At 35.2% G+C, this 13,840-nt stretch overlaps 1 protein-coding gene across 5 annotated transcripts in view; it reads right to left on the minus strand.

Annotated features, from left to right (window-relative positions):
- Nucleotides 1-899: 899 nt before the first annotated feature.
- LOC145692771 (TRAF-type zinc finger domain-containing protein 1-like) overlaps nucleotides 900-13,840 on the minus strand; it is a 66,283-nt gene continuing 53,342 nt past the window's right edge. For all 5 annotated transcript variants that reach the window (XM_081768232.1, XM_081768228.1, XM_081768230.1 and 2 more), the window contains one exon: nucleotides 900-13,182. In XM_081768232.1, the coding sequence (XP_081624358.1) occupies nucleotides 13,109-13,182 (74 nt within the window). In that variant the 3' untranslated portion in view covers nucleotides 900-13,108. The remainder of the gene's footprint in view (nucleotides 13,183-13,840) is intronic.

A 13,840-nucleotide genomic window follows, 5' to 3' on the forward strand; every position in this document is an offset into this window, starting at 1 on the left:
GCTGATTTTCTTCGAAACTATTACCTCCGTCATCGTCTATCACAATTTAAATCCTCTACGAGTGTTATGCACGATCTTGATTAGTCCATTTGCATCCTACATTTCTTATTTTTCTCTTTCTTTATTTTTTTTTTAAAAAATTACGTATGTTTAAAATAGTATTTACAATTCTCCGGACTAAATTTTTTATATTCGTCCAACAAAATGCGGACGTATTTTGCGATCAGAAGTTTACAGATTCTGTTCTTATTCTTGTTATTACATACCTTCAATTGTCAATAAAACAAACCTCTATAGTTGACCCATACCCGAGTAATCAACCTTATCTCCTTTTTCTATCTGAAGCTAGCAGTGACCGTACATAATGGGATTCAGAAGTTATACTGTATCTTTTACAGAACATTTGTATTATGGCAATAATCATGATTACTTCTTCAATCAAGGCGAATTCAAATTAACGTTATTCAATTCTGAACACTGCTATGACGATAAAAATGTTGACTTTCCAAGATATCCGCAGGCTGAAAACCCAATCTCAATTATAAAATGTATAATTTCGAATTACATATATTTGTCAGATATGTTTATCTGGTCTTCCAATGTTTTCACTTTACTTATGAATTAAGATATCTTCTATTAGAACTAACGTCATGAGGGCTAATATGGGAATTCATCTTTTATTTACGTTTCTCACTCACATCTTAAATTTAGCAGTTCAATTAATATTCTCTTTACTAACTGCAAGTAATAACTTTAAAAAAAAAAATATCTAAGCGTTATTGTTGCATTCCAGGCCTTTTCTATATTATCCAGGCCTGAAAATAAATCCCAGGTTTTCCAGACACCCTAAATTACAATGGTTACTGGGGATACAATGATTAGATATGAAACAAATAATAATACCACAACTCTTCAAAGTTCTTTATTTGTTTATATGTATATATGAATATGTATATAATATACACAAAGCAAACAAATGTATCACTGAAGCTCACGCTTAAAGCATTAACGATTTCAAATAATTGCAGTTATCACCATAAACACATCTAAATTTCTCTGAAATCATGTACTTATAAAATACATGTGCGCTTGTGTTGTCAGCAAATATTTACAAACAACCTCTTTTGTTAGTATTTTGTATGTTATCTAAATATCAAACTGTTCATAGAACGAACAGGAAAAAGAAAAACCTTTCGTCATAGCGAAACAACTTTTACTAACTAGCACTCTCTTATATAGTTTTCTTTTTAAATTTTTTTAAAAGTCCCTTAAGTAAAGGATTTTTTTTTTTTAAAAAAAAAGGAAAAAATGAACACATATTTACACACTGGAAACAAAGCGTATTGTCTTTCTCTTGGTATAAATGAAAACCTTTCTTTCTTTTCACTTTTTAATCTGAAATATAAGCAAACGGCAACAGATGCATCCACTCTTCAACAAAAGCTTTTGATGTTCACATCTACTTCAATTCACACTACTACTATTTTTTATTAAGGCAATTAGAATTACTTTTTATGTCAGATGTATACACTGTCTTGCCAAATAATCATAGAACAGTACGCCCAACGAAGATTGAAGATATCAGCTTAAATGTGTTGATTTTTTTCTATTATTCTGATGGTTACTCAAACCAGGTTTGTAAAGCCAATGTACCAGGTAGTATCAAAAAAAGTTTCGAGACTAGTTCTGTAACACGCCATCAAATGGCAGCACGCACAGGCAGAGGAAGCACCGACTTTTCGTAAGTCAATGTGCTAAGAGATATCGTCAGCTATGCAGTTGGTGCTATTCTGACTTATGTGCATTGCCACGTTTGCGATTTAATCATAGAGAGCAAGACAGAACAACGAGTAAAATTCTGTGTGAAACTGGGCAAATCTGCCAGAGACGCTTGATATGAGTCAGCAAGTGCACGGCAATGCTGCGATGAGTCGTTTGTGTTTTGAGCGGCACGCACACTTCAAGAACGAAAGAACACTGGATGACGACGGGAGATGACCTTTATCGAGCACAACCCCCGAAAAGGTTGATACTGTTTGGCAACGTGTGCATGAGAATCGTAGAACTATTCACAACATTGCTGCCATTCTTGGTGTATCATACGGAATAGTGCAGGTGTGATTTGAACATGCTCGTGTTGCTGACAAGTTCGTCTCCAGGCCTGACCAAGGTGGAAAAGGAACACCGCGTCGAAGTCTGCCAACAATCCATCAGCGTGCCTTGGATGACTCGTTCTTCATGTCGAGGATTATTACCGGTGACGAAATTTAGGTGTACAAGTACAACCTTGAGGCAAAGCAACAGTTTTCACACTGGAAGAGCCGATCATCTCCATGACTGAAAAAGGAGAGGCAGGTCCGCAGCTCGACCAAGTGTATGCTCATCGTCTTTATAGACATTCGTGCTATTGTGCATCATGAATTCGTCCTCGGACACTAGATCTTTAATAGCGAGCTCTATTGCCAGGTTTAAGGCGTCTGAGAGAGGACATTCGGAGAAAGTGACCGGATCCGTGGCTCGCGAAAAACTGCCTGCTCCACGACGACAATGCATCCTGTCACCGTGCTCCCCTCACACGAGTTTCTCACCAGAAACAAGATAATCACACTCCGCACTCACCATATTCGCCAGATTTGGCTCCTGCAGATTTTGTTATCTTCCCGAAGTTGAAGATCCAGCTCAAAGCCCATCGTTTGGACGCCACTGCGGAGATCTAGTGCGAAACGCAGAAGGTGCTTGACATGCTTCGAAAAGATGACTTAAGGATACATTCCAGCAGTAACAGAAACACTGGGAGCGTTGTATTGCTGTACAAGGTGACTATTTTGATCATGACAGTGTGTAAACATAGATAAATAAAGTACTTTATTGTACACAGAACTAGTCTCGAGACTTTTTGATACCACCTCGTATAACACACAAAGACTCTTGAGCAGGTCTTTTACTACGTGTAAGTCACATTTGGCTTCGAATAACCATTAGTGGAATCTGCGTGAAGATTCATACGTGAATAGCTTTGTGTATGCAATGGCCCCCAGATCTGTCAGCCTACTAATTTTCAGTCGATACTCAAGACGCAATTAATTTGCTGACACACCTAACACGTACCCATTTTCAAAACTTTTACTATGAAGATTCGACGTATTTAAATCGAAAGTTTTATTCCCTGTACAGATGCACTGTAAGACCATTGTTATATTAATGCTTATTTGAAGATTCAAAATAAAACTACGTCTTGCGGTTTCTAATGCATCGATCGTTCGTATTCAACGAAGTAATATTACTGAAATTCTAGTTTATATCATTCTGGATAAATTTCATATAGGACATGTCTGATGCCTGAAAATTCTGCACAAAGGGAGTTTCTAGCACATTTAGCTACGTACCTAAGCAGACACAAAGGCAGTAGAGAAGAGATAGATTGTGTTGGGTTGGAAGAGATACATGAGTCCCAGTACGGATCTAAGGAGAAACCAAACACTTATTCAAAAGAATTCATTCATCTATTAGGCTTGAATTTCATGAATGAGGATCCAAAATTGAAGCCTGTGTGTATATATTGATTTGTCAAAAGAAGGTTCTTCCCCAGTTATCTAGCAGAGCTAAGTGAGGACTCTTGAATTTAATAGAATTATTTCAATGGTGAACTCTGTTCCATGGAACCCGGAGGTTATTAATACCGCGTTCACAAAAGCTTTCCATTTACTTCTGTTCTTATCCAACTGGATCCAGTTTCTACTGTTTCGATTCCCGGCGGGAGCTCATGTGATTGGGATTCCACGTTAATATAGCCTCGCTGTTGAAAGGAATGTTAAATCAACAACAACAACCAGTTTCTACTGTGTATTCATTTTAATATTGTCCTTCCATCTGTGCGTAAATCTTCATAATAGTCGTTTTCCCATTGGATTTCAAATTAAAACTGAAATCGTCTCTACTTTGTTCCATTCTGGCTACATAGCCTGCCCGCCTGAGCCTTCTACATTCGATCGACCCTAACAATGTTTGGTAAACGGTATAAATTAAGTAGTTCCTCGTTATGGAAGCTTCTGCCATTCCCCATTTCCACTCCTCTTGGGTCCGAATATTCGTCTTAGGATCTTGTTCTCAAATACTTTCGGTCTACGTTCTTTCCTCAGCGTAAGCGACCATGTTTCCCAACCATACCGAACAACAAGCATGATTACCTTTTTTATATATTTTAAGCTTCAAATCCTCGACAGAATTCGCGACAACGAAAGATTTCGAAATAAATAACATGAATTCCCTGTTTTCAGTTGACATTTCGTGAATTTCTTCGTGAATATAGATTTGGTCTGTTAATATTGATCCTAGATAATATTCACTTTGTCGAAAGTACTATTTCATATTTTAACGCATCCATGATTTACAGTATTATCATCTCGATGCATTTCCACGTATTTAGTTTTCTCTGTACTTACTTTTAAACTCAAGTCCCAGCAAGGTTTATCAGCATACGCCATAACCTGATGAATACCATTCAGCTCTAGGCCCTGGTTGGTATCTTTGATTTTCCTTTGGTTTCAGGATAAATTCGGTGAAAAACGAGACTTTCACATTATTCAGGGGAAGTATTTAATATCCGAATATACGGTCACCCTGTTTTTTTTTTTTTTTTCAAATAGTTTTAATCTCGCCTGTGAAAGCAAATGTATAATGTGTAATTGGTGAGTATCGCAAAAGGACATAATATTTTATTAAACATAATTTTACTTGAAATGTCCTATTAAAAGTGAAAATTTTCGGATGTGGGTGTATTTAAAACTGATTCTGTTAATTTTACAACCCCACCCCCCAAGTCCTTACTGTTACCAGATCGCAATCAGTAACTAATATACAATTACCAAATTGCTATATGAAAATTTACCATTGTGTAGGTTAATTGTAAAAATAAAAGTATGAATTGTGTAAGATAAGTTTTCGTGTAATCATTAATATCCGTGTATGAGACTTATCCATCCCAGTTAGACTCGAAAGATTACTGTATGATAGAACTTAATGAACGTTTGCCAGATTTTCACTTATACTTGCGGTGAGAATTATTCCATTTTCTTTTCTTTTTTTTTTCTTTCTTTTTTCTTTTCAAATTTCGATTATGCGTACTGATTTGGTAATTTCGGAACACACACCGTCTCTTATTTTCTCCACTTCGAACTATGTATAAAACTAAGTTTTAACACTGTGTAAACTGGATAATATGAACACACACATATATTCAATATAAATATATATAACAAAAAAGTACATAAAAAGTACTAATACAATGTACCAACGTATCTGAACATATATGGTTAAAGTCATATAAAAAGTACCAATATCCTTATCAGCTGAAAACAGTTTTTGTGTTAAGCCAGTCACTAGCAACAGGGATATATATAAACAGCCTTTTTGTTCTTTCGCCAGAACTTTAATTTAGTTCATTATTAGATATATCGACCAGTTTTAATTTAGTTACCTTTGACGTAGACAGCTGGAGATGTATTTCTATTGGTCCAATGGCTTGGAAGTTACTCTTGGCTGAGTGCTGAATAAGAATTTCATGCGCTGTATTTCAATGAAATGCGTGTTGTGTAAACATGCAATGTATTATATCATTTTTGCTGGTAACTCTACTTTCCAATGAAAATTTCCTCTCGTTTAAAAATAGTGTTACGTTACGAGCGTTGAAATGTATTACTCTGAAATTTGATTGTTCAGGAAGGTTTTATCATACTTAAAGTCTATGACAAGCGAAAACTGCCAAATGGTTAGTATGTTTGTCTTTGACAGTAATGCGTATGGTTGAGAGTTTTCATTTCCATTATACGTCTATAGTTTGAAACTTACAGGCCAAATTTTGCTTAAAATGAATGATAAATTTTGGAATTTCAAGGCCAAATTAGTAAAAAGCAAAGGTTCGAGAATACTTAATATTTGGTTGTCCGAGTCAAACATGCGCACATCTCTGTCACAGTTTTACAGAAACTACGAACCTTCGTATAGACACTCAGTAATCTCTATATTGATAGTTGTTAGCTAAAGCGGAGCAAAATGGAGCTGCAAGGGTGTCGGAATTCTGTGACAGGCATTGATCAAAAGAATTATATAACAAGAATTTTAGGAATGAAAAAAAAATCAAAAGATTGGATCTTGGCCAAGAATTTTAGGAACGATAAAAAAAAAAAAAGCATCAAAAGATTGCAATCTTGGCTCAGTAGTTAGTTTTTGAATCAGGAGCCACATTTTAAAACGGCCCTAAAATTTATTTATTTATTTTATTTATTTTTTTTTTTTAACGGGATAAGTACGTCATACTGAGTTAAGTGATAGTTTGGGTTTGGCTACACTATGTGTAGTTCTCCAGACATAAGGCGAACAAGAACATTTTTGCCTGAAATATATTGGATCTTTTGATGTAAAAATTGTAGTTTTGCTACAAGAAAATGCAAATGCCACTGAAAAGAAGTTGAAGAAAGAGTTGCGGGGCCGTTTCTCTAACCTACAGACGATTCAAGAAGAGTTAAGAAATCCACCACAAGGAAAATGAAGACTACGGACGCCTTCTTACATTCATGACAAGATTGACATTATTCTCAAAAAGAACATCCGCTCACTGGATTGTTCATCGCCACCACTTAAGTCAATTTAGGGTGCATCCATGCCGAGCTTCATTTCAAGCTGTCTGGCCGCCTATCGCCTGAACATCATGTACGCGAAGCACGGGCGTCTCCCCCCAATATTTTGAAGTACAAAATATCCAATATTTTATTCTAATTTATTTACTAACGACAGAATATCATGTAAATAATAATAATTATATTTATTTGGAATATAATATTCAGGCTGTGAAACGACTGTAATCGAAAAATGAAATGAAATCTTTGAGTTTTACGTCCCACGGTTATGCCGGTGAGGCTAAAGGAGACGGTGATGATGAGTAATGAATGAAATGGTGGAATGAAGAAAGTGGGAGGACACGGGAGAACCCCGAGAAAACCCACGCACACGGTGTTTGTCCACCACAAAGTTCACTTGACGGGAGCAGGGTTTGAACCCGGGACTCCAAGCACCAGAGGTGAATGCTCTACCACTGAGCCACCGAAGCCCTTACGATTGTAATCAAGTTCTTGATATACCTTAGGGGGTCCGTGAAGTTAAGCAGAAAGGTAACAAATAGAATCGAAGTTAATAAACAGGTTGGGCTAGGTAATATCATTTAAATCACTTTCTTTGATGTCCCCCCAAATTTTGCATGCCAGAGACGCCAGTGACCCGAAGAAAGAAACAACGTACAAAGAGAGACATGGTTGGACAATGGCCGAAAGCACTAGGCAAGTGCTGTATAAATCTCTACCTATCCTAAATTCATCCTTTGCTCTTCAACCCCCTTTTCCGTCCCTTCACATCACAATCTCTCCAATTTAAAAGCGTTCTATTTCAATTATAAAGCAATCCAGGTACCGAGCTCATTACCTCTGCTGTACAAATTTTTGTTTCCAAATCCTGGGATGGCTTGTCAATTCAAAATCTTTGTTTATTTGAGCTACAGGCACCGACGACACCATACTGCACATGGTGGAGATGCTAGGTACTAGTCAGGGATTAACAAATAACACCAGTATCTCCAACATGTTCATGATACCTTGACGCGAGACTTGATAATTAGGAAATTACTTCACAACTTAATCCCTCGTGAACTTGCAGACGGTGAATATCGCAGAAAGGATGCCGTAACAATGTCCTTCTTTACCATCCGTCATCCACGATTATTAAACAGAACGTTATTACAATGCTACTCATTCTAGCCTTGAAACTACCGAGATACATACAAATTAAAATCAAAATATGACCAAACATGTATTATTACTAATCTATGTTACAGTTTCGGGTATATATATAACCTGCCTTCAGATATATATATAACCTACCGTCTTAGATTGTACTTTGAAAATGTGTCTGATGAAGGCAGTGACATATTCCCGAAAACTATAATACAGATAAGTAATAATAAATATTTGCTTTGGTCAGAATTTATTTTCATTTAAGAACATTACAGACATCGGTGAAAGTTACGTACTTTTATACACCCAAGCCTAGTTCTGTACCATATCTTAAAAGAGTGCTACCGGTAAGACACCGTCTGCGATGGTGTATGGAGGCTTGCGTCCGCGGAAGAGAATATTGAATATGCACTTGAACAATGACGGTATCGCGTTTTGGGACATCTGCTAATTTTGGTGAGCTGAAAGTTGCTACTCAACTAATTTGTGATAATAGAACTGCGCATAGCTTCTTGCAGGGTATGCTCCCGTCACCGACAGTGATTGATACTACTTGTAAGTATATTGATATTTCAGTTTTGCAGCATTTCCTGTTAAATATATTAAAACTAATTGATTCTACAAACCTTCGGCTCCCTGTATGTTATAGGTTAAAACTGTGATAAAAAAATCTAATTGTTTATTAAAAAAAAAACAAGTTTGCTCAACTAACTTGCGGTTATACAAATACTAATGCTCAAATCTAAATAGGTTACGGCCTATTAATGTCAGTACGCTTCATGAGGATTGGTGATAAATCTTGTTAAATGTTGCATTATCCTAAAAATAAACGGTAACAACTATCTTGATACTTGTGGGAATAAATATTTGTGGATTTTATATTTAAGTAATTGCAACTTAATTTACATTTCATACGACCTTTCTCTTAATTAAGCACGTTAATGTTCACCATCAGCTCTATTCACTTTTAACCCTTATGGGAATTTTAAGGTAAATTTTAGACTTTCAGTCAAGCAGCTACTGCATCATCACTATTTATCCTAGGATCACGGTTCGTACCTCGTTCTCTTCTGAAAATGCAATCTTCCAAACAGTACTATTCGCATGTCCATATCATATACCTGAAAAGGGGAATTTGAGGAAAATTGGATTTTTTTTTCCTGAAAAATTTCTTTTTCGAAAGTTTAGGTCCCTCTGGACCGGCCCTGTGTTAACGTACAGATCGCAAAATCACTTGAAAAACACTGGGAGGAAAGAAGCCATAACATGTCTACTCTGTCTGTTGGTAATGTCGATGATATATTATATATATGTATTAGGGTTATGACTTTTTGATTTTTTGTAAAATAATTGATTTCCTGTATCATAAATCGATGAACTTCTGTGAAATACTAATAAAAAAGGGTTTAATTCTGTATAGTTTTTTAAAAAAGGTCACCCCACAAAACAAAATTTCTAAAATAATATATAAGCAGTTTACGCTTTTTTTTTTTTTTTTTTTTAATATAATGCAATGTGCAAGGTTTAGTATTATAGTTTTCTGAAGTCTTCTAAAGCTGTCTTCTGCCTTTGGCACTTGCTGGCAGACGTGAAACATTGTTTGTGTGCCGTGCTCAGGAACAAAAGAATATATACAACTAAAGGAGTGTGTGCGATTGACTGTAATTTTCTGAGTCGCACTGTGATGTGTTATGTTGTATATAACCAAACCATTCAAACTATTCCGCAATAATTACAACCTCCTAGTATCATTTGTAATCAAAATGTCTCGTAAGAAAAGTGCTACTACTATCACCGAAAGAAATAAGATAATCTGGACGAAGAATTAGTGCAATTTCAAGAATCAAATAGGAGAAGATATGTTCCACTAGAAGAACAATCACTCGAAAACAAGAGCGGATACCACTCAAAATCCAAATTGTTGGTCGCTATTTGTTCCTTGGAGCATCCATCAAGGCAAGGGAAGAATGTGTAAATGTAATCGCAAAAGAAGTAATAGGTTTATAACAAAATAAATTAAATTTTCCCAGTGTATCTATACAAATCGTAAAAGCAAAACTGAATAAGGTGCTGCACACCTACGACGAATGTATAAAACGAGGAAATTACGACCAATTGGATGAAATTTTTGATATCAAAAAAGAAAATGGTGAATGGCTGTGTAGTGAGGATAGAAGGTTATATCATATTCAGATCAAAAGCAAAGGACATGATGGTTATACAACTGAGAAGACTGCGAATTCCAAAACTATCAATCTACCCAAACGAAGAAAAATGTCATTGCAGTCTACTCCAACAGCAGCAGCAGCAGCAACAAGTACGTCAACTTCCGAAACGTCAGATACTGAGAGTGAGGAGTGAGAACATGAAGAGGCCCAAACTTCAGATGAACCTTCCACAAGGACAAGGAAGAAGTATAAAATTAGTAACATCTTTCAAGTTATCGACCAGCAAAGCAGCAACCATTTGCCGGCAGTTATCTCAAGATGGAATTAATATTGAGATGCCTTCACAATCTGATATGTACAAGTCTACTATTAAAGAAGCAGCTAAACTTAAAGAAGAAATTAAGAAAACACTACCTTTAGAAAACTGGGCGTTGCATTTTGATAGTAAACATATTGATGGCCGAGAATATCAAGTGCTAGTGTTGAAGAATGAACGAAAAGAAGTTAAGTTAGAAGCGCTAAGTCTACCAAACGGAATATCAGATACTGTGGTTAAAGGAATATCAGATGTTCTCGATGAATACAATTTATGGGATAATATAAAGATGATTATTACGGACACTACTAATATGAACACTGGACAAAGGAATGGGACTGTAATTCAATTACAAAGGCAGTTTGCTCAAAAGAAACTAGAAGTATCACAATTGATTAGTTGCCAACACCATGTTCTTGACCGAGTGCTTCGCGTTGTGATGGATGATGAATTTGGAGGAAACAACACATCGCCCAATATCGAATATCCATTTATCCTGGAGCTTGTAAAGAACTACGAGCAGCTTAGGATTAATTTCGAGACTGGTGAAGAAGAAATAACAGAAACAGCTGAATGGCGTGATGATATGAAATTTCTATTTCATTTAACTCGAGTTTTCCGGTTTTTTGAAGCAACTGGAAGATTTCCTAAAGTGAAGTTTCAGAAAATACCACAATTGAGTAATGCAAGATGAAATTCTCGAGCAATACTAGCTCTTCTGGAATTTATTCCTCTACCAGAAATAAAAGACTCTACTCGAAATTTGTAGATTCACCTTTTACAAATGTGCAGACCATTGGTTTACTGACCAAATCTGCTCTTTCATGAGCTTGCGGGTTCATGAAAAAGCATTAAACTGTGTGAAAAAGTTCTGGAATCAAGAGCCATCGAGACTAAGAATTCCCAGAACAAATCAATGTGCAGAACGAGCTAACAAGTGATTCTAAGATCTTAGACGTCTGTAAAATGAAGGATAAACTTAAGCTTAGATTTGTTTTGTCTAACAAAACATAATAGTTGTTGATTATGCTATAATTATGCTATTCGTACTTGTAGAATTGATATGTAAGATTGTAATTTTCAATTTATTTAAATGTTTTATGTCATGCAATAACAATAAATAATACATATACAATAAACAATCCATATACAATACAATAAATAATGTAGAATGAATAATATATAGAATAAACAATACAATACAAATACAAAATAACTCTAAACTACATATACAAAATGCTCCCTCGTGGCGGAATGGTTAGCACGCTCGCTTCTGGTGCGCGTGGTCCCGGGTTCGATTCCCGGTGGGAGCACAATGGTTCCGACCCCACGTTAAACTGTAGGTCCTGTCTTTAGGACGTCATAGGAATCATCTTGCCCAGGGATCTTCGGGTCAAGGACCTGCCTTAGGGCAGAACACCAAATCACCATCATCACAATATATGCGTATGTTGTGAAATCTTTTTTTTGTTTGTTTGTTTGTTTGGGGTGATCTTTTTCGACAAGAAAATCGAATTAATGCCTTTTTCGTTAGTTTTGAACAAAAGTTCATCGATTTGTCACACAGGAACATTAGGTTACAAGAAAGTCATAACCCCAATATATATATATATATATATATATATATATATGCATTCTTGGCTCCTATAAATCATTTTAGACAGTATTTGCGAGAGAACAAAATAAGCCTTTTGCATTGTACTCATGAAGGCCAAACAGATGACGTCATGACCCTCACCAACTTGAGGAGGTCCTTCTCAAAATACATATGATTTGTTTTGGAAAAGACTAAATAAAGGCAAGGTAATGAAGGTACAGGAGTGGCGGTTGTTAACTATTAGGAATTAATGTTACTCACAGACAGACGATTCTATATTATAAATAAATACATGCTTACGTATATTTGATTCGGACAACCCAATACACATACATTTTTTCCTTACTTTTGATGCCCTGCATAAAATGTTTCCCGCAAGATATTACTCAGTAAAATAGACACAAAAAATAGTAACAATCATTTTAAAGCTAAAATAACTTCATCGAATGATATTTATCACTTCGGATTATGCAGCAAAACGAACACTATGTACATCCTAGAACTTTTTTCCTTTTCTCTTGTATGGATTACATATTTCTTTATTACAGTAGCAATTTATAAAACAAAAGATATATATATATTTCTATACATAGTAAAAGAAGACAATACAGAATATATAATTAAAATGTCAGACAATTACATTTGCCTCTTCATTTTAATTCGAAGTGCAAACAATTACTAACGAACACAACTGATTTTTAAAAAAATGATCTGAGTGCACTTATAAAACTAGTGTTAACTCAATACAATACATACAATATATCTGTATATATTCTACCATAAATATTATGGTATTAAAATACGTATAGTCAGTCAAACGCAAGTTGAGCTCATATATTTTCGAAATACAAATGACCTTAAATTGTTGCTGGTCTTTCTCAGAAGTTCTGAAGTGTTGCAACGAATACGTAAGTTAACCAATCGTACGTCAATTTCTAACGTATTAGGAAAAAGAAAGTACGTAGTTGAAAAATTTAGAAAGACACAAAAATACAAGCATGAGATCACTTGATTAACTGACTATAGAATACAGTGTTGGAAAATTTTCCAACATGGTTCTTATTTAATTTGGTTTTACAATTATGAGGAAAATACATACCACAGGAAGAGAGCAAATTGAAATCCATATAAATTATCATCACGAATACGAAAAAAGAAGACGAAATTTTTGAAAGAGAAACCATGTCAACCGTCACAGAGTATTCGTGCCCATGAGAAAAATTACTTCCAGACCGGTCATTTGTTGTTATCTTGATGATTTCCGATTCTGTTTATTTATCGTGGAGGAGGTGGTGCCTTGTACTTCTTTGGTGACTTTGGCTGAAGTAACAAACATCGAACAAAATATTAAATTACACTATTAGGTAATATTTAATTTACCGTAAATTATTTTAAAATAAAAGCAATATTCCTATTTATGTATTTATTATTTCTTACTTTATTTATTGATTTACTGTCTCTACGACCCTTACGCCAATTGAGCTATTAGCTTCGAACATGAGTATTCCAGTATAAGCATACAAAAAATAAAAACTTAAGTAAATATTCTTTTTACACAGTACTTTTGCATTTAATACTAGTAAATATGAAACTATGTTGGTATACCGGTACATAAAAAAAGTGTCTGATCGCTGAACTGACGGAGACTTGTACTACAATCTCCCACTTGTTTTATCAAGTAACACAGTGATGACCAAATGGCGGTATGTGAATAAAAGTATATAAATTATTCCTTTCTCGTAATTCCATGCATAATAGGGGAGTAGCCGATCGTCTGAATTAAGACTTTACTTTTAACTTTAAAAATATTTTCTTTAAATGTTTTAGTTACGGACCCATTGGTACGGGACTACCAGGTAAAGCCGTTGACATGGGGTTGATTAAATAATAATAATAATTAAAAATAAATAAATAAATAAAAAAATGCAAATTTCATATAGTTCATTTCCAACGTTTGTAGCTCTTCGGGTCTTAATTA

The sequence above is a fragment of the Thermobia domestica genome, chromosome 8, assembly GCF_964235325.1.
Source record: "Thermobia domestica chromosome 8, izTheDome1.hap1.1, whole genome shotgun sequence".
NCBI lineage: Eukaryota > Metazoa > Arthropoda > Insecta > Zygentoma > Lepismatidae > Thermobia > Thermobia domestica.